At 36.8% G+C, this 21464-nt stretch overlaps 1 protein-coding gene across 2 annotated transcripts in view; it reads right to left on the reverse strand.

Annotated features, from left to right (window-relative positions):
• The window catches only part of KPNA3 (karyopherin subunit alpha 3), a 102389-nt gene that overhangs the window by 12244 nt on the left and 68681 nt on the right, over positions 1 to 21464 (reverse strand). For both annotated transcript variants that reach the window (XM_086712461.1, XM_086712468.1), the window contains exons 7-10: positions 18666 to 18751; positions 15435 to 15521; positions 14902 to 15071; positions 13288 to 13332 (exon numbers count right to left, since the gene is read on the reverse strand). In XM_086712461.1, the coding sequence (XP_086568587.1) occupies positions 13288 to 13332; positions 14902 to 15071; positions 15435 to 15521; positions 18666 to 18751 (388 nt within the window). The remainder of the gene's footprint in view (positions 1 to 13287; positions 13333 to 14901; positions 15072 to 15434; positions 15522 to 18665; positions 18752 to 21464) is intronic.

Consider the following 21464-nt stretch of genomic DNA (forward strand, 5'->3'; position numbering starts at 1 on the left):
TCAGAGACTACAAATTTCAAATTACCTGTAAGAAGAGAAAAAATTAAAGTCTAGCTTTTGTCTGGACCTCCTGCCCCAGGCCTGTGTAAGATTTCAAAGAAGAGGAGTCGTAAGGAGAGTTAAGTGTTTAAAACTACCCCATGTTAGTGGGACAGAGACCATGTGGCCACAAAAGCCTACAATATATACTATCTGTCCTTTTCAGAAAAAGCTGCTGACACCTTCTTCGTTAGATGATGAGCTTCATTCAACTAAGAGATGCTTGAGGAAATAGATCATTACAGATCACAAACAAAAGTGGAAGAGTAGAAGAAAAACTTATAAATGGTATTTATTCTGAAAAAACAGAAATATTGCAACTTCAAGAATGGGACAGAAGGAAGTTGTGCATGAGAGCCGAGCCCACCTACCATCCCACCCCAGCACTAAGGCCTCCCTACTAAAGGGTATCTGCAGACGTGGTGTGTGTGAACAAAGCCTGTCTACTACCCAGTGTGGCAGTAGCAGGTAACAAGACTTAAATAGAAATTGTAGTCACATAACAGAACACCCAAAATGTGCAGGCTTACAAGTGAAAACAACTTGTCATACCAGCAACATCTCAAACTCAAAAGGGAAAAGACAGTCAACAGATGTCAATGCTGAGATGACAGAGATATTGAAATTCTCTGACAAAGATTTGAAAGTAACTATCATAAAAATACTTCAGCAAACAATTGTGAACATATTTAAAACAACTAAATATAGGAAATCTCAGCAAAGAAACACGACATAAAGAAGAACCAAACAAATTTTTAAAAAAAGCTTTTGTTTATTTTGAGAGAAAAGAGAGAAAGTACGAGCAGGGGAGGACAGAAAAAGAGGGGAGAGTGAGAATCCCAAGCAGGCTCTGCGTTTCTAGTGCAGAGCCCAACATGAGGTTCAAACTCCCGAGATCATGACTTGAGCCACAGTCAGAGACTTAACCAACTGATCCACCCTCGTGTGCCCCAAACAGAACATTTTAAACTAAAAAATTCAGTAATCCAAATTTAAAACTCACTGGAAATACTCCCTAGTGAAATGGGGAAAGAAAAAAAACAATCAACAAACTCAAAGATCAATACAAATCATCCAATCTGGGTAACAGGAAAACAAACATCAAAAAAGATTGCAAAGAGGGGGCTCCTGGGTGGCTCAGTCAGCTAAGGCTAAGTGTCTGAGTCTTTGTTTCAGCTCAGGTCATGATCTCAGGGGTGGTCGGGTGGTCACTGTGGAATCGAGTCCAGCGTCAGCCTCTCTGTCTCTGCCCTTCCCCCACTAGTGCTCTGTCTTTCTCAAAATAAATAAATATTTAAAAAAGATTGCATAAAACCAATGGAGATACCACCTCACACCAGTCACAGTGGCTAAAATTTACAACTCAGGAAACAACAGACGTTGGTGAGGATGTGGAGAAAGGGGAACCCTCTTGCACTGTTGGTGGGAATGCAAACTGGTGCAGCCGCTCTGGAAAACAGTATAGAGGTTCCTCAAAAAATTAAAAATAGAACTACCCTACGACCCAGCAATAGTACTACTAGGAATTTATCCAAAGGATACAGGAGTGCTGATTCACAGGGGCCCATGTACCCCAATGTTTATAGCAGTACTTTCAACAACAAATCATGGAAAGAGTCCACATGTCCATCAACTGATGAATGGATAAAGAAGATGTGGTTTATATAGACAATGGAATACTACTTGGCAATGAGAAAGAATGAAATCTTGCCATTTGCAACAGTGTGAATGGAAATGGAGGGTATTATGCTAAGTGAAATATGTCAGTCAAAGAAAGACACGTATCGTATGTTTTCACTCATATGTGGAACTTGAGAAACTTAACAGAAGACCATGGGGGAAGGGAGGGAGAAAAAACAGTTTCAAACAGAGAGGGAGGCAAACCATAAGAGACTCTTTAATACAGAAAACAAACCATAAAGGTCGATGGTGGGGGAGAGGGGAAAACGGGTGATGGGCATTGAGGAGGGCACCTGTTGGGATGAGCACTAGGTGTTGTATGTAATCAGTGAATCACGGGAATTGATTCCTGAAACCAAGAGCATAATGTATACACTCTATGTTAGTTAACTTGACAATAATGTAAATAAAAAAAAAAAAAAAATCACAGGGGCGCCTGGGTGGCTCAGTTGGTTAAGAATCCGACTTCAGCTCAGGTCATGATCTCGCAGTCTGTGAGTTTGAGTCCCGCGTTGGGCTCTGTGCTGACAGCTCAGAGCCTGGAGCCTGTTTCGGATTCTATGTCTCCCTCTCTCTGACCCTCCCCTGTTCATGCTCTGTCTCTCTCTGTCTCAAAAATAAATGTTAAAAAAATTTTTTTTAAATCACAAAGAAATACAGAGAGTTTCAGAGATCTGTAGAACAATAACAGAAGATCTAACATTTCTGTCATCAGAGTCGCAGAAGGAGAGTGAAGCTGAAAAAATATTTTAAGAAATAATGGCAGAAAATATCCTAAATTTGGCAAAAGACATGAGCCTAAAGATTCAAAAATGGGAGGATGAGGCAAGACAACAGAGAAAACAGAATAAGCTCATCAATTATTGTATAGGTATTAGATACTAGTCAAAAAATACTATCTGCCAAACCAGATAGTAAAAGAAAAGGGCATTATAAAAGGTATAAATAAAAAGGTAATATTAGAACAAAATGAACCTTCCTAAATAACAAAATAAATGAAAAAAAAAGCACACCAAATAAAAAATAAAACACACACAAAATATCATACAAAATGTGACTGAGCTAAAACCAAACATATCAAACAATGTGAACAAGCTTAACTCACCTATAAACCAGAAAAAGGTTCTTAAATTGGCTCCCAAAACAGAACCAAACTCTCTGCTGTATACAAGAGACACAACTAAAATTAAGTAATTCAACAAGGCTAAAAATTAAAAGAATGAGAAAAAAGAATGTTTACACCAAGTAAACATTCAGAAAACAGAGACTATAATCCTGTTAGTAGACCAGAACTTAGGCTAAAAAGCATTACAAAGAACAAATAATGCTGCTTTATAAAGCTAAATCCTACAATTTACAGTAAAGACATAACAGTTATAAAATCTACCCACCAAATAACCCTGCAAACACAATTACAAAGCAGAAACTAAAAGGATGCGAGACAAAAATATAAGAATAAATGAGTAATGTATTTTCACACACGACAGATTTTCAGTATGAGAGAAGTAGATAAAAAATGAGGACACAGATCTTATGAATATATATTGAAATTTATACCTTGCTAATAGATAATATAACATGCATATGGAGCATAAAAATCATGTTAGTTCCAAAGAAAACATCAATAAATTACATAAAGCAGAAATACTATAAAACTATTCCAATACAAAAAGTTAGATAGACATTAATAAAATAAAAACCAAAAAGACTTCTGTTATGGAAATTTAAGAGCCATATAACAAACAACTCTTGGATGAAAGAGAAAATACCAAAAAAACTAAATTTTGAAAAAATTACAAGGAAAACACCACATACTAGAAAATAATGGATGTATGTAAAGCAGTGATCAAAGGAAAGTTCATATTCCTACAAATTTACACAACACAACTAAAAGGATGCAAATAAATAAATCCCAAATCAAGAGCTAGAAAAAGAACAGTAAATAGTACGTGGAAGTAGAGTTGAAATCTAGATGAAATGAGTAACTTCTTAGGGCAATAGTTAATAAAAACTGATCTCGGAAGACACAGAGAGCTTAAGCAAGTCAATTTCCATAGCAAAGACAGAGAAAATTATCAAGGAACTAACCCCACAAAGTACCAAGACTCAAAAATTTCAAGGGCAAAACTACCAAGTCTTCAAAGATGGGAGAGCCCCCAATGCTATATATATTGTTTCAGAGCATAAAAAATAAAGGAAGCACAATGTTAATACCTAAACTTTAAAAAAGCAATAAAAATATAATATTAATACCTAATAAAGATAGCATAAAGTAAAACCACAGACCCAGTATCACTTATGTGAATACTGGTGCAAAAATTCTCAATAAAACATTAGCGAATACGATCCAATACTACACTAAGAAAACAATATATGATAATCAAGTGGAATTATTTAAGAAATACAAAGAAGGTTCAATTTTAGAAATATCATTTAGATGTTAGATTAATAGATTTAAGAAAAATCCTGATTATCTCCACAGTCACTGAAAAATTAAACACCCATTCTTAAATTTTTTTTTAATGTTTATTTTTGAGAGAGAGAAGAGAGACTGCGCACGTACATGTGAGTGGGGGAGGGGTAGAGACAGAGCTGGAGACACAGAATCCGAAGCAGGCTCCAGGTTCTGAGCTCAAAGTGGGGCTCGAACTCACGAAGTGTGAGATCATGACCTGAGCCGAAGTCAGTCGCCCAACCGACTGAGCCACGCAGGTGCCCCTAAACACTCATTCTTGATGTCAACACTCAAAATAGGATTTTATGGATATTTCCTTAACATAATAAAAAATTTATTAACTCAGGAAAAGGATTTAGATTCAACAAAAGATTGATAAATCTGATTACATAAAAAATAAGTCTGCATGGCAAAATGTATCAAAGACAAAAAAAAAAAGACAAATTAGGAGAATATCTGAAATAATGTTATCACAAAGAGCTAATATCCTTAATATATACAGAACTTTTAAAACCTAAGAGAAAAAGACCAAAAATCTGGTAGAAAAGCAGGCAACAGGGGCGCCTGGGTGGCGCAGTCGGTTAAGCGTCCGACTTCAGCCAGGTCACGATCTCGCGGTCCGTGAGTTCGAGCCCCGCGTCGGGCTCTGGGCTGATGGCTCAGAGCCTGGAGCCTGTTTCCGATTCTGTGTCTCCCTCTCTCTCTGCCCCTCCCCCGTTCACGCTCTGTCTCTCTCTGTCCCAAAAATAAATAAACGTTGAAAAAAAGAAAAAGGCTTTAAAAAAAAAAAAAAAAAAAAAGAAAAGCAGGCAATAAATAGAAACAGGCTACTTACAAAGATATAAAAATGGCCCTTATATATACAACATAATGTCCAACTTCACTAATTAAAAAAAAGAAAGAAAGAAACAAGTGCAAATTAGGGGCACCTGGGTGGCTCAGCTGGTTAAGCACCCAACTTCAGCTCAGGTCACGATCTCACATTTTGTGAGTTTGGGCCCCACATCAAGCTCTGTGCTGACAGCTCAAAACCTGGAGCCTGCTTCAGATTCCCTGTCTCTCTCTCTCTCTCTGCACCTCCCCTGCACCCATTCTGTCTCTCAAAAATAAGCATTAAAATTTTTTTTTAAAAAAAGAAATGCAAATTAAAACTGACATACATGGGAATGCAAGCTGGTGCAGCCACTCTGGAAAACAGTATGGAGGTTCCTCAAAAAGCTAAAAATAGAACTACCCTACGACCCAGCAATTGCTCTACTAGGCATTTATCCAAGGGATACAGGTGTGATGTTTCGAAGGGACACATGCATCCCCATGTTTATAGCAGCACTATCAACAGTAGCCAAAGTATGGAAAGAGCCTAAATGTCCATCAACTGATGAATGGATAAAGAAATTGTGGTTTATATACACAATGGAGTACTACATGGCAATGAGAAAGAATGAAATATGGCCCTTTGTAGCAACGTGGATGGAACTGGAGAGTGTGATGCTAAGTGAAATAAGTCATACAGAGAAAGACAGATACCATATGTGTTCACTCTTATGTGGATCCTGAGAAACTTAACAGAAACCCATGGGGGAGGGGAAAGGGAAAAAAAAAAAGGGTTAGAGCAGGAGAGAGCCAAAGCATAAGAGACTCTTAAAAACTGAGACAAACTGAGGGTTGATGGGGAGTGGGAGGGAGATGAGGGTGGGTGATGGGTATTGAAGAGGGCATCTTTTGGGATGAGCACTGGGTGTTGTATGGAAACCAATTTGACAATAAATTTCATCTATTAAAAAAAAAAATAGCCAAAGTATGGAAAGAGCCCAAATGTCCATCGAGGGATGAATGGATAAAGAAGATGTGATATATATATATATACATACACACACATACATACACACACACACACACACACACACACACACACACACATATACACACACACAATGGAGTATTACTCGGCAATCAAAAAGAATGAAATCTTGGGGCGCCTGGGTGGCGCAGTCGGTTAAGCGTCCGACTTCAGCCAGGTCACGATCTCGCGCTCCGTGAGTTCGAGCCCCGCGTCGGGCTCTGGGCTGATGGCTCAGAGCCTGGAGCCTGTTTCCGATTCTGTGTCTCCCTCTCTGTCTGCCCCTCCCCCGTTCATGCTCTGTCTCTCTCTGTCCCCAAAATAAATAAACATTGAAAAAAAAAAAAAAAGAAATCTTGCCATCTGCAACTACGTGGATGGAACTGGAGGGTATTACGCTAAGTGAAATTAGAGAAAGACAAAAATCATATGACTTCACTCATGAGGACTTTAAGAGACAAAACAGATGAATGTAAGGGAAGGGAAATAAAAATAATATAAAAATAGGGAGGGGGACAAAACATATTTTTCTTAAATATGGAGAACAAACTGAAGGTTACTGGAGGGGTTGTGGGAGGGGGGATGGGCTAAATGGGTAAGGGGCACTAAGATATCTACTCCTGAAAATCATTGTTGCACTATATGCTAATTTGGATGTAAATTTTAAAAAATAAAAAATAACTTAAAAAAAACCTGACATACAGTTTTTTTACCCATCAGATAGGCAAAATTTTTAAATGTGATAACATATGCTATTGGCAAGGCTATGGAGAAAGTCACTTTCATATGGGTGCTGCTGGAAATACAAAATGGCACAGTCTCTAAGACAAGGAGTTTGGGCAGTATGCAAGAAAATTACAATGCATTCATTCTTTGGCCTAGCAATCCCGCTTCTAGGGATTTACTCAAGGGTATTCCAATAATATGAAAATACACAAGAATATTTACTGTTACATTATTTATATTTGAAAATTCAGGAAACAGCCTAAATACCTATCCATAATAGTGTGTCTGAATAAACCATGTTCACAAAACAATACTAGTTGAGTTGGTCTGTGTTTTAGGAGGCTGCTAAATAAAATGTAACCTTCCCCCCCACCCCCCATGTGGCACTCACTACTAGCAGAAAACCACCTTTTTCTACTATACAGAGGTTTAGAAAAATGAAATATTTAAGGCTTCTAAACTGAGGTCAGTGAATAATTTTCAGTGGATCTCCATGACAGTATCTTAAAAACTGGTGGGTTCAGCTAAGTTTTAGGCCTCCTGAAACTGCAGGCTCTACTCTCTTTAATTTTGTTTAGTAATATACTGGGTCTTCACTGAAAATTTCATTTGAAAAAAGCTCTAAAAACTTTTAAATTCATAGCACACAATTATCAGGCCATTCTAGCTTCTTCTGTTTTCATCAAAATTTGCTTTTCTCATCTCCATTATCAGGCTAACAGCTGCTCTATGTTTCTGATGTTTATAATTTTACCTTTTGTTAACTCTTCCCATTTGAACTGCTTCTGCTCTTTTATACCTTATCCTTCTGCTATTCTTTTATTCTTTTTTCTTGGGTTTCCCCTTTTCTTGATTGCTATGCCAGGCTACCTGGATCTTACAGCTATTAATAGTCAATGAGTGTACTCTTTTCCTTCTAGCTAATAATCTGATTAATGATGTTCCAACAAAGTCTTCAGCAACCCTGGTCTACTTTAATTATTTTCCACTATTCATTTCTGTTTTTCTCTGCTACAAAGCTTTAAAAGTTTTTTACTTCAGCCACTATTTCAGGTACTTAAAGACTTCCAGGAAAGCTCATCTCTAGACACACAACAGAAAGCACAAATGCACCCATGCAAAAGACTGACAACTCTACATGGTTAATGTTCTGAAGAAACAATCTTCTTGAAAACTAGTATATGAGTCAAAGGGCAATCTCTTGCAACACAAAGTCTTCCAACAAGAATATGTTCAGCTCAAAGACCTTCAATGGTCTCCACTCCAATAAATGTGCTAACAAATCATGTCCTGCTAGGTACTGTTACTAAAAATGCTATTAACATATATAGCATTTCCTAGAAGATTAGACGTCTGTGGAGTATCTATGAAATGTCAACTTGACACATGCTTCAGAGACAACTAGAGCTGAGTCGAGTTACAAGAGTATACTTACATTTAATCCTTATATGCAATAAAGGGTAACTTAGGAGGCCCGAGGTACTCACATTCTATACATTCCAAAGAAAGGACTGGCCCTTGATCAGCAACTTTGAGATAACCTCTGAGTTCTTGGATTATACTGCCTAATGATGTTGTGTACCTCAGATCTTGGGCAAATAAATAGCTATATAACAATGTGATTTTATGTGAGTACCTCTTTTAGTTTGCTTGAGGTTGTGGGACACACTTGTATCAGTTTGACCTCTGGAAGAGGGTGAAGCCTGAGGTAAGGGCCATTATGCGGGATGTCCATGCCTTTGGGACTGACTCCCAATAAATACCTGCACACCAAAGGTTCCTGGTTAGCAGTATTTCATGTGTTCATATGTGTCACACATGACTGCTGGGAAAATAAAGCTGTCCTTATAACTCTACTGGGAGAAATAACTGGAAGCTTGCATCTGGTTCCTCCTAAACTCTGCCCTCTGTGCCTTTTGCCTTTGTTGATTTTAATCTTGTGAAATAATAGGAAATATATATTTATATACACATATATGTGTATATATACATATGCACACACACACACACACACACACACACACACATATGATATGAGTAGTGTATTTATATATAGGTGTCTGTCTGTGATTCCTGGCACAGAAGTCCTAAAACCCGGTAGTTTTTAAAGTGATAAGAGTACTAGGAGCTTCTCTTGTTCTAGTATTTGCCTTTGACCCTGTCTCTAACACAGAGCTCCTAAACTCTTATAAGCTCCTAAGTGGTAAGAGCACTAGAAACATCTTTTGTTCTACTGAGGCGACTCTGGGTGGGTGCTGGTTGCCAGAAAGACCAAGCCCTAATCAGAAGTTTTGGAGTTTTCAACTCCATGCCTCATCCTCCGGAGAGGGGAGAAGGGCTGGAAATAGAGTTAATAATTGATCATGCCTACATGAGGAAACCTCCATAAAAATTCCAATAGGACAGAGTTCAGTGAGCTTCCAGGTAGGTAAACATGTCCCCACCAGAAGGGTGGTGGACCCTACCTCCACGAGGACAGAGCTCCTGCCCTCAGGGCCCTCCTAGACCTTGCCCTATGTATCTCTCTATCTGGCTGTTCATCTGTATTCTTTATCATCTCCTTTAACAAGCTGGCAATTAAAGTGTTACCCTGGCTTCTGTGAGCCACTTTGACAAATTTGTCTAATTGAACCCAAGGAAGGGGACTTGTCGGAACTTCCAATCTATAGCCAGCCATCATAAGCACAGGTGATAACCTGGGCTTGCAACTGGCATCTGAAGGGTGCGTGTGTTGGGGTAATCTGTTAGAACTGAGCACTTAACCTGTGGGACCTGACACTCTCTCCAGATAGACCATGTCACAATCAAATTAAATTGCAGGAAACCCATTTGGTGTCAGAGACTTGCCTGTTGTTGTGGGGAAAACTCCCACACATCTGGTGACCAGAAGTGTCAAGAGGTAAAGTGTTCTGTGTGAGTAATAAAGGAGACACACAGAGGATAAACACACAGCCAGGAAGAACTAGGTCGTTCCCTATGTAGGGAGGAAAAAACTGAGTTTTTCCTAAATGGATCTGTATCCTTTTGTGGTAATAAACTATAAGCAAAGCAGCTTTTCAGTGATTCTTTCCGTAAATTCACTGAGCCTGAGGGTGGTCTCCGGGATCCCTGACACACTTATCATCAAGTGTCACTAACAATCAAGTCTCTACACATAACCCATCTGCTACAACTGATTAATTTTATTTGTACTAGCAATAAAAGAAGCTAGATTTATATCAAATGTTAGGGAACACTAAAAATTGTCTAGGCATGTCAAGCCATGAACAACTTCAAAAAGGGCAGGAAAACCAAATGCTACAGAATCACTGCAACTGCAAATTAACTTTAAGAAGCATAATAGCCAGAAAGCAATAAACACAGACTAACCTGAATCAGTCCAGATTTCTTCTGTAGTCCTAAGGGTGAATATTTAGTTTTTCTTCTAATGTCCACACCCCAATCCAGCTTCTCCAGCATTCTCACTAATAAATTAAGTCATTCCGGCTGTTTCATTCCTCTGCCTGCTACTATTCTTGTTTTCTGTTGTGCCCTATACCCTAAAACCCAAATTAGAAAGCTGGATATTATCCCTGACTTCCTCTTTTCTTACCACCCACGTCAAACTCAGCAAGTTATCATCGAAAAAATTTTCAAGTCTTCTCTTGTCTTCCTAATGTCTGAGCTCTAACACCGGTGCTAATTTTCTCTCATCCATACTACAAAATCACCATTGATTTGTCTTTCCAACCTTACTTTCCCCTAAACTCTACACTCCACTTAATGGTATGAATCATCAATCCAGAACACAAATTAGACCATTATTCTATGGTCTGCCATCAGCTACATAAAAAGGATATATGGCTCTTAAGGTATACGAGATGCTGTGTGATCCAGAAACTGCTAGATTTCTGCCATATTTCCCCCCAACCTTTGCTTTATAGCTTATTCTTCGATCTCTCTAGTTTTAACAACTCCTTTCCTGGCTCTTTTTCTCTTGCTGTCATTGCTTAAGTGTAGAGAGTTTCTTAGAATTGAATTTTTAGCCCTTTTTCCATATTTTCATGAATCCCTTAAATATGGACAAATCTCAAATCTGTATTGCGTTTTCCTACTTGGACTACTGCTATGGATGAACAACATGGTTCAAGTAAACCAGAATCAATGTGTCTGCCCTACGATAAACTCATTACCTTCCTCTACTAGTCTCATTCCTTTTGCTTTTTACTCCTTCTGATAGTTATGGCATTATTATCCATGAGGATTGCTAAATTAGAAAACAGTAATTTTTACTTTTCCTTCACTTTGATCCTTTCCTCTTGAAGTCCTACTTATTTTATCTCTTAACGCTCAAATTTTCCTTCTCTTAGCCATTACTGTCTCTAGCTCAGGCCTTCATCAACTTCTTTAGACTTACTATGATAGCAAAATAGGCCTACTTAACATTCATACTTTCCCCAGTCCAAACCTTGCATACCTTTTCTAAGTTATTTGACCATAACAGATATGAGCACATCATTTCTGTTTAAAAATCTTCAAGGACTCAAAAAAAAAAAAAAAAAAAAATTTAAGGCACGCCTGGGTGGCTCAGTCGGGTGGGCGTCCAACTTTGGCTCAGGTCATGTTCTCATGGTTTGTGGTTCGAGCCCCACATTGGGCTCTGTGCTGACAGCTCAGAGCCTGGAGCCTGCTTCTGATTCTGTGTCTCCCTCTCTCTGGCCCTCCCCTGCTCACGCTCTGTCTCACTCTCTCTCAAAAAAAACAAAACATTAAAAAAAAAAAATCTTCAAGGACTCTGCACTGATTACAAGATAAAGCCAAACTCCTTAACACAGGATTCAAAACCCTGCAACTTAACTCCCCAGCAAATGTGCTGGGTTATTAATTACCTGTGTTCTCCAAACGTCCTAAGTATTCTCTTAAGTCTTTAATATTTTTCTCCTCATATACCTGAAATGACTTTTCAACTTGACAAAATACTACTCATTTTCCATCTGTATATCATTAGACAGATTAGTTACTTAGATATCTGCCTCTTACCACATTTGTAAGAGAGAGAAGTTTCACTTAATTTTTATGATATTTTGGACTATGTCACAAATGGACAGTTACTTTAGTTGCAAAAGTATTCCATCCTAAGAGCTTAAAGTTCTAAAATGAACTAGAGAAATGTGGTGCAACATTAGCATAGATGTATCTTCTTCACCCCAATGACAAATTACACACATAATTCTGGCATACACACATTCATATTATGTATGTATGTAAACAAACACAGAATTATAAAAACACAAACACATAACAAATCAGAAAGAGATCTTAGCTGAAACAAGAGATGTCAAATCGACTAGATGAACACTAGAATCAATACCAGATTCACTGAAATTTATTCATTATATTACCCCATGGAAGAGTAACATTTTGCATTACTACATTAAGGAGAGTTTTCAGATTATCTAATAAAAAAATCTGCCGGAATATATATAGGAAATTCTTAAGTAAATCTCAGTAATGACCAAATCATCTAAAAATACCTTTGCATTTAAAATTATACTTGATATTCTTCAATACTATACCTCCAAAGGTTTGGGTCTTCAACACTGTACCTCCAACTGTCTCCTGGGAGACAGTGTGGTTTCAAAGAAACCACACAAGATCTGCCATCAGAAGATCTCAGTTGTGTATATCAACTTTGATCCTTATTAGCCCTGCACCTTTGGATAAGTCACTTAATCTTTCCCTGAGGCCCAGTTTTTTACTCAGTAAAATGGTGACAATATCTATTCTATCATAAGATTAAATGAAGGGCGCCTGGGTAGCTCAGTGGGTTAAAGGTCTGACTCTTGATTTCAGCTCAGGGCATGATCTCATGGTCTGTGGGATCGAGCCCCATGTCAAGCTCTGTGCTAACAGTGAGGAGGCTGCTTGGGATTCTCTCTCTTCCTCTCTCTGCCCCTCCCTGGCTCACGCTCTCTAAATAAATAAATAGACAGACAAACATTAACAAAAACAAAACAAAACAAAAAGAACCAAATGAGATTTAAAGAAATATAGAGGTGCTTTCTAAATTTTTTTAAATGTTTATTTATTTTTGAGAGAGAGCATAAGTGGGGGAGGGGCAGAGAGAGAGGGACACACAGAATTTGAAGCAGGCTCCAGGCTCTGAGCTGTCAGCACAGAGCCTGCTGCACGGTTCAAACTCACAAACTGCAAGACCATGCCCTGAGCCGAAGTCAGACGCTCAACCGACTAAGCCACCTAGGCACCCCATGAAGGTGCTTTCTAAAGATTTCACCTCTTTATAAATACTGACACTTTAAAATACACTAATAATACAGATACATTACACATGCAAATCTTCTCCAAAGTTAGCATTATTGCTGTCTGGATGATTTAAGATATAAATTTAATATAACCTTAACCCTGTTTCTGAAAAATAGTTATACATTGTGGAAGCTTCACAAGTTAATAAAATATATGCTGACACTTACAAAAGTCTAAAAAAATAAATAACCTTTCCAGTTCCATCAAGAACAAAATCCCAAATCTAAGCTTCTGCTTTACTTACATTTATATCCGTATGGTATATGAGGACACATAATGCTGGCAAAATCTGAGGAAAGAAGATAAACAATAAATAACACAGAGTTGATGAATATGTCTTTGTAAACATGAATAACTGTGATACAAAACAGTAAATACTATTTGCAGAGCAAGAAAAGACAACGTTAAATTTGCTTGAATCCCTATTAGGAAAATGAAAATCTGACAAATTCAATCTGAAAAACCTAAAACATACTTCAGATATCCGATTAAAACTTCCAAATAAATCTGGCAGAGATTAATGTACCTTAAAAGAAAAAACAGTTGTTTTCAGTAACTTTATGACATAAAATGTCAAGTGGAAAGAATGGAGATGAAACTATACAGTATAGCTCTCTAAAAAAAAAAATCTATTTTTTTTTTATTTTTTTTTTTAAATTTTTTTTCAACGTTTTTTTATTTATTTTTGGGACAGAGAGAGACAGAGCATGAACGGGGGAGGGGCAGAGAGAGAGGGAGACACAGAATCGGAAACAGGCTCCAGGCTCTGAGCCATCAGCCCAGAGCCCGACGCGGGGCTCGAACTCACGGACCGCGAGATCGTGACCTGGCTGAAGTCGGACGCTTAACCGACTGCGCCACCCAGGCGCCCCCAAAAAATCTATTTTTTAAGGATTTTATTTTTTAGTAATCTCTACACCCAATGTGGGGCTCAAACTTACAATCCCAAGATGAAGAGTTGCATGCTCCACCGACTCAGCCAGCCAGGCACGCCTAAAGAAAGCTATTCTGAAAACTGTCGTCTCACTTACCTGCCTATATTTAATAAGCTACTTGAGTCAAATTAAAGTTTCTGGCTCCAGATTTAGTCAAGAAAATAACAACCAGTACAAAGTATACAGTTTGTTGAATTCAGGCCTTACAGATCCTTTTTTTTTTTTTTAAATCTGGGAGGGAAGAGGTAGAATCACACTAAGTACCCTTTCCATAACAGCAAAACGCAGTAGAAGCTGGTGAAAGATATCAATTATAAAGATTCAGAGTTAACATTTTTTGACACAGTTAAGTGGTTAAAGGCTGCATAGAATTTTTAAAAACTTAAAATATTCAGATCCATTTACAGATTAAATGTAAATTAAAAATTTTCTACTTTGTTTTAATTAATAAATTTAATACAAAGCATGTCACACATTTAAGAACACTAATTTTATCAGAAATCTAGGGAAATTTCAATTGGATTTAATGTAAATTCATTCAAGAACATACGAATTTAAGTACACCAGGTTTTATCTGCAGCGATCCTTTAATTTTTTTAGCAGTAAACCAACAATGCAATGTAGTAACAAAATTTCTGAGATTTGATTTTCTCCTTTTGTAATTTTCTTTTTGAAAGTTTGTTTCCTTTTCGTGAAAACAGTCATTAAAATATAAGAATTAGGGTGGACTAATATTCTTTCAGGTGCCATAAGATACTCAACTTCCATTTCACAGGAGTCAAAAATTAAATATGATATGTTACTTAAAAAATCTCATACCTGCAATGAAATCAGTATATGCATTATTTCATTCCCTGTGAATGAAACTCTAAAGCATAACATAGGGAAAATATACCATCTGGGCTTTGCAATTCTTCATTTACCTCCTGAACTGTCTCCATAGGCGGTGGGGGATCCTTATTCCTGCAGAGATTGACAATGACCCATGTGACGTTCCGAAGGAAGGTGATGGGAATGGAGGGATTGATGAAGGACAGAAGAGGTTTGACAACTCCCAGTGATATGACATAATCTCTACATTGAGGACCATCACCTACAGAAATGAAAATTGTATTTAAAAAAAAATTACATTCAGGATGAGAAAGTCTGAAATGTATGCAATGGCTCATGTTGGGACACTGATGTTCTATGTTTCCTCACCATTAGTCAAGGGCATCAAGCGTTGCTGTTTCTCCAGATTTTGATTTGGAGAACACAAATTTAACCTAAAAATCCTGACAGCAAATTGCATATCTGTTTCAAGAGGTACCATCTTAAGTTTGTACTTATAAGGCAAGAAGATAGTCAACCCACGTTAAAATTAGAGGAAACATAGGATGTAATGGCTATGCCAATGTAGGAAAAAAGTTAATTAAGATTCTTAATTGGTCTCTTTTTAAACCTAAATCCAACTTACCTATAATGTTTCCCAAAGCCCATACTGCTTGTTCACAAACATTCTGATGTGGTGAATGGAGAAGTCTCAAAAAAAGAGGTACGGCATCTATAATAAAGAAAAATAAATACTGGTATTATAAAATGTCGAAGAGTTTATAGATTTCAGTCTAAATACATTGACAAAATATACAGAGCTTGGGGGTGCCTGTGTGACTCTGCTCATTAGGCAACCAACTCGATTTTGGCTCAGGTCATGATCTCATGGTTTGCGGAGTTCAATCCTCGCATTGGGCTCTGCACTGGCACAGCAGAGCCTGCTTGGGATTCTCTCTGTCACTATTTGCCTCTGTCCCGTGCTCTCTTTCTCTCTCTCAAAATAAATAAATAAACATATATATATATATACACACACACACACACACATATATATGTGTGTGTGTGTGTATATATATATATATATATATATATAGAGAGAGAGAGAGAGAGAGAGAGAGAGAGAGAGAGAGAGACAGAGGGAGAGAGAGAGCCTGGCACACTATAGTTACCCAATTATAGTTCAATGAATGAATAAATGTGGCATATACCCTTACCCTAAAAAAATTTAGTATTTTCCCCTAATTATATTCAATAACACACCTATTGACAATATTTAAAAGTTGTTATATCATTAACTAAAAAAAAAAAAAAAAATGAAATTTTTCCTGTAATGCATTAAAAAAAAAACCCTAAACACATAAACTTAGAATATAATACTTTAGTCAATATGATCCCAATCGCTGATATGGGATTAAAGAACTGATTATTCCCATATCTGGCTTACCTTGAATAATAAAAAAGATTTATCATTATAATCCTTATGCTTACATAATTTACATGTTAGCTTAAGTTCTGAAACAATGGTATCATACCCATTCCAGCTGGGAAGCTAAAATAAGCTGAATCATTTTTTCTTAAATTTCAGACAACTATGTACTACTTACAGTATTTTTTGCTGTATCTCTCTGCACTACCAACACTTAAAACCAACTCACACTTTTAACAGCTTTATTAAGATATAATTTACCTGCTTAAGTACACAATTCAACGTTTTTTAGCATTTACACAGAGTTGTGTAGTTACCATCACAATTTAATTTTACATTTCCATTACCCCCTAAAGAATGCCACACCCACATAGCAGTCCTACTGCCCATTCAGCTTTAGGCAGCCATTTGCTTTCTATCTCTATAGATTTTCATACCCTGGATATTTCATACAAATGAAAGTATATAATAAGTCGATTTTTTTGTGTTTGGCTTTTTTCAATTAGCATAATGTTTTTGAGGTTCATCCTTATATAGCACATACCAGTAGTTCACCCTTTTTAAAAAAAAATTATTTATTTAAATCCAAGTTAGTTAACACATAGTGTAATAATCTTTTCAAGAATAGAATTTAGTGATTCACCACTTACATATAACACCCAGCACTCATCCCAACAAGTGCCCTCCTTATTAATGTCCATCATTCATTTAGCCCATCCCCCTCACCCCCTCCTCTCTCCCCCAACCCTCAGTTTGTTCTCTGTATTTAAGAGTCTCTTATGGTTTGTCTCCCTCTCTGTTTTTATCTTACTTTTCCTTCCCTTCCCCTATGTTCACCTGTTGTGTTTCTTAAATCCCACATATGAGTGAAATCATATGGTATTTGTCTTTCTCTGACTTATTTAGCTTAGCAATTATGCTAGCTTCATTCTAGTTCCATCCACGTTGTTGCAAATGGTAAAATTTCATTCTTTTTCATCGATGAATAATCCATTACACACACACACACACACACACACACACACCCCACATCTTTATCCATTTGTCAGTCGATGGACATTTGGGCTCTTTCCATAATCTGGTGATTGTTGATAGTGAGTAGTTCATTCTTTTTTATTGCTGAATAGTATTCTATTATATAACACATTTTGTTTATCTACTTATATCAGTTAATGGATATTGAGATTATTTCCATGTTTGGGCCATTGTGAGTAAATGTACAACATCTGTGTACAAGTCTTTGTGTGGACATGTTTTCATATCTCTTGGTTCCACCTACTAGTAGAACTGCTAGGTCATATGATAACTCTATGATTAACCTTTTGATAAACTATTTTCCAAAGAGGCTACACCATTCTACATTCCCACCAGCAGTGTGTGAGGGTTTCAACTGACTCACATTTGTAATTTAACTGATTTTATTTATCACTTCTGCAAACAGAAGACCAGTATCACTTACCAGTATCACAAATAGAAAGTAACCAAAAGATTAAAAATGCAAACAAAATACTGTTACTAAATTGTAGGTACAATTAATAGGTAGATTGGTAACTAGTAGGTACCTACTAGTCTCTACTGAAAGCCCTAGTCTAAAATCTGCTACCTTTTTGGTACAACTAACATCTAACTGGGAACTTTCTCCTTTGGTATTACCAAAATACCTGAAAGAGAGTAGTATTCTCACTAATTGACACAATGTAACTTATTGCTATATCGTATACTACCTAAAATCATTTTCAGTGCCACCTAAAGCCAGTTAAGTGTTACACGTATTAAGAGTACTTGGTGACATCTAGTTTTTTTCAAAGTGCTGTTTTGTCTGTTTGGGTCAACACACTAATAACAGCCCATCCTGAGGTGGGCAAAAATTTAAAAATATAGATGTTCCAAGTTAAAAGGCACAAGCTACTCAATACACTGGAGGTACTAGAAATAGAAATTTTAAAACCTGTCATTAGCAGATAGTCTCTGCCCAAAAAGATAAAACTATTCACTTTTTAGTAACCACAATTAAAATTATTTAATGATAGATTAATGATAGCTATGGGAAAGATACCAACCATCAAAATTAACTCCTAAAATTCACTAGTTTAAACATATTGGAAGGTAAAATTCAGTCTTTACAATAAACTCCACATCTTTGCCTTTAAAATTTTTTTTAAATGTTTATTTATTTTTGGAGAGAGAGACAGAGAGAGAGAGAGAGAGAGAGAGAGAGAAATAGAGCGTGAGCAGGGGAGGGGCAGAGAGGGAGACACAGAATCCGAAGCAGGCTCCAGGCTCTGAGCTGTCATCACAGAGCCCAACATGGGGCTCGAACTCACGAACCGTTGAGATCACGACCTGAGTAGAAGTCTGACACTTAACCAACTGAGCCACCCAGGTGCCCCACCTTGCCTTTATTTTTTTTTTAAAAATCCCAGCAAGTAAGGATGTTAATTTACTTACTAGACTGTACAACAGCTTGAGTCTGTGCAGAAGTTCCTGATGCTATATTAGTTAATGCCCAAGCAGCTTCAAACTGTAATGAAGGACTGTAAAACACAATAAAAAAATCTTTAGACACAAAACTATCACTTAAATTTATGACCCGCAGATCTATACAGTTATCCTTTACCCTGTCCTTTAATTTCACCTTGTTATATACACCTTAGATATCTCCACCTGACTATCACTGGCTCCCAAAGTCAGTCAATACAAACCTACTTCTTTTTTTTTTTTTTTCAATATATTAAGTTTATTGTCAAATTGTAAACCGACTTCTTTAAGTCCAGTGACTGATAGCTGCAACATTTGGCCAGTCATTATTGTCCTTGACTCCTTCCTCTCCCATAAACATCTAATATAAAAGTCATGTCTATTTTACCCTCTAAGTATTTCTTATATTTATAGTACCCCTCTTAAGACCACTGTACTAGTTGAGGCCTTCACCCACTTCACTTGAATCACTGCCACAGCCTCTGTCTTAAAGCTGGGTCCCCATCTGACTCTACTACATCATCTGCTTTACACACTGGAGATATTATTACAAGGCTGCATAATTTTACTGAAAAGATGAGATCATTACAATTTGGAACTGTGACAGAACACCTCACAAAGAAAGTACAAACTAACCTAGCTTTCCAAAGACAGATAAAGAAAGAAAGGCACTGTCAGCTGGAAATACAAATAAAAGTATCACGGGTGGAATGACCACAATGTGTATGGAGGACAAGGAGCAGATCCAGAGAGTAGAAGCTAAGAAAATATGTAAAAACATGTAACAGGGGATGAAACTGGAAGGGTAGGTTATCCAAGTGTGTGTCAGTGGACAGAGAGGAGTAGAACTCAAATCCCAAGCTTCAACACTTGGAATTTATTCTATAGACATACTAAGTATAGAGGGCTCCTACAGAGTATAGAAAATAATGCAGTGCGTCCATGGTATGTAGAATTAGGATAAAAAAGTTAAAGGCTGGTGGACAGACCTGTTGAAAGTAAATTATGTACATCAAGTTAGGATAGATGGCTGTAAGAATATAAATTCCTTTAAATAGAATACCAAGGTGGGAGGAGGTGAGCAAAAACTGAGGAGTGCCAAAGGTTAGGGACTTAGAAGAAAGCTCTATGAATATCGAAGAAAGAGAGTAAGGTTGTAGTACCAAAGGTTAGAAAAATCCAAGAAGGAAAAAGGTTTTAAGGAGAATAAATGTCAGAGATAGAACAAGCAGTGAGGTCACAAAGACGGGCCAGATAAGAAAATGGAGGAGCAGATAAGAACTATGATGAATTTTGGCAAAAGGCAGGGGATAAAGAGTATATTGTAGGCAGAGAAGAAGCAAATGGACAATAAGATCAAAGATGATGAATTTATGTCATTCTAGGCCAGAAGAAGAAGGGGTTATTATATTAAGCCAGCCCTGGTAGCTTGGCAAAATACTAGAAATGCGGGCCTTAAATGAGAAAACAGTGAGATATAAAAAAATAAAATTACAAAGCAGGGAATGTTCTAAGATCTCATTTAAAAAAAAAGGAAGAGAAGACATAGAAAAAGAATGAGTGCAATAAGTAAACAATAAATGAGCATTTATTGTAAGTTTGATACTGTGTAGTGTTTTGTGTATATCATTTCCATTCCTCACAATCACCTGATTTTTGTAGATGAGGTATCTGAGGCTCAAAAGCCACTTGAGTTTGGGTCAGTAGTAAACCCTGGATTTAAATCAATGCCTATTTGGCTCCAAGTCTATGGGCTTTTATATGATAACACTATTTCCTATGACCAATCCATAGAATCAGATCCAAACTACTGACAATTTTCTGCTTTTGCTTCAGGTAGTAGTTACAGAGGTCTGTATATATTTTAGCATAATTTTTTGTATATATGCTATTCACAAACACATCCACAAAACGAGGCTATGCCAAAGGCTGGAATATAAAGTTAAAAAAAAAAAAAAGATGAAGAAAGAGAAGATCAAAGGGAAAAAGGGTGTCCCTAAAAGTAGAGGTAGAACAGATTGTTTTTTAAATAGCTGATATAAAACTTACTTTTACTTAAATAAATCTTGTTACAGAAAATATGTATGTATAAAGTGAGTATTAAGCATTTTTGGAGGAACAGTTGCAGCATATAATGAAAGGAAAAAAGAAGTATTTTTAAATAAAAATCCTTAGTGGCTACATTTATCTAGTCAACTGAAAATTCCTTAAGACAACATTTAGCAAAATACACCAAATTTTAGTCTATATACTCTCAAATGCAAAACTAGCATTTGTTTTAAAATACTTTGTGAAGTTAAAACTCACATTCTTTGCACTTAATTCAAGCTGATGAGGTGTAAGATACAACACATCAAGATATCTCTGAACACTAACAGAAATGGGGCTGTACCTTAAAAGGTACAAAGTAGTGTTTTTTCCTTTCTATTCTGGAAAAGTATAACCTGATTTTTAATCTACTGCAAATAAAAAGCATGACATTAGACAATTAATCATGGTTGGAGTTCTGTTAAAGACTTCACAGAAGATCAGTGGATTAGCTGGAATATTCCCAGCGTAAGAGCCACTCGGTTCTGGAAACCATTCATGTTGACTCAGTCATGAGGTTAATCTATATATAGACTCATAAGCAAAGAGTGACTCAAACACTATTTGGGTTGTTTTAAAATATTACTAAAAACAAAAACAAAATAAATAAAGACTATAAATAAAATATTTGAGGTAAGTTAGAAGAGGCAATAAACAGAAGCTAATATTTTCCTAGAAAAT

This window comes from Puma concolor, chromosome A1, assembly GCF_028749965.1.
Source record: "Puma concolor isolate L17-30 chromosome A1, mPumCon1.1.hap2, whole genome shotgun sequence".
In the NCBI taxonomy this organism is placed as follows: Eukaryota; Metazoa; Chordata; class Mammalia; order Carnivora; family Felidae; genus Puma; species Puma concolor.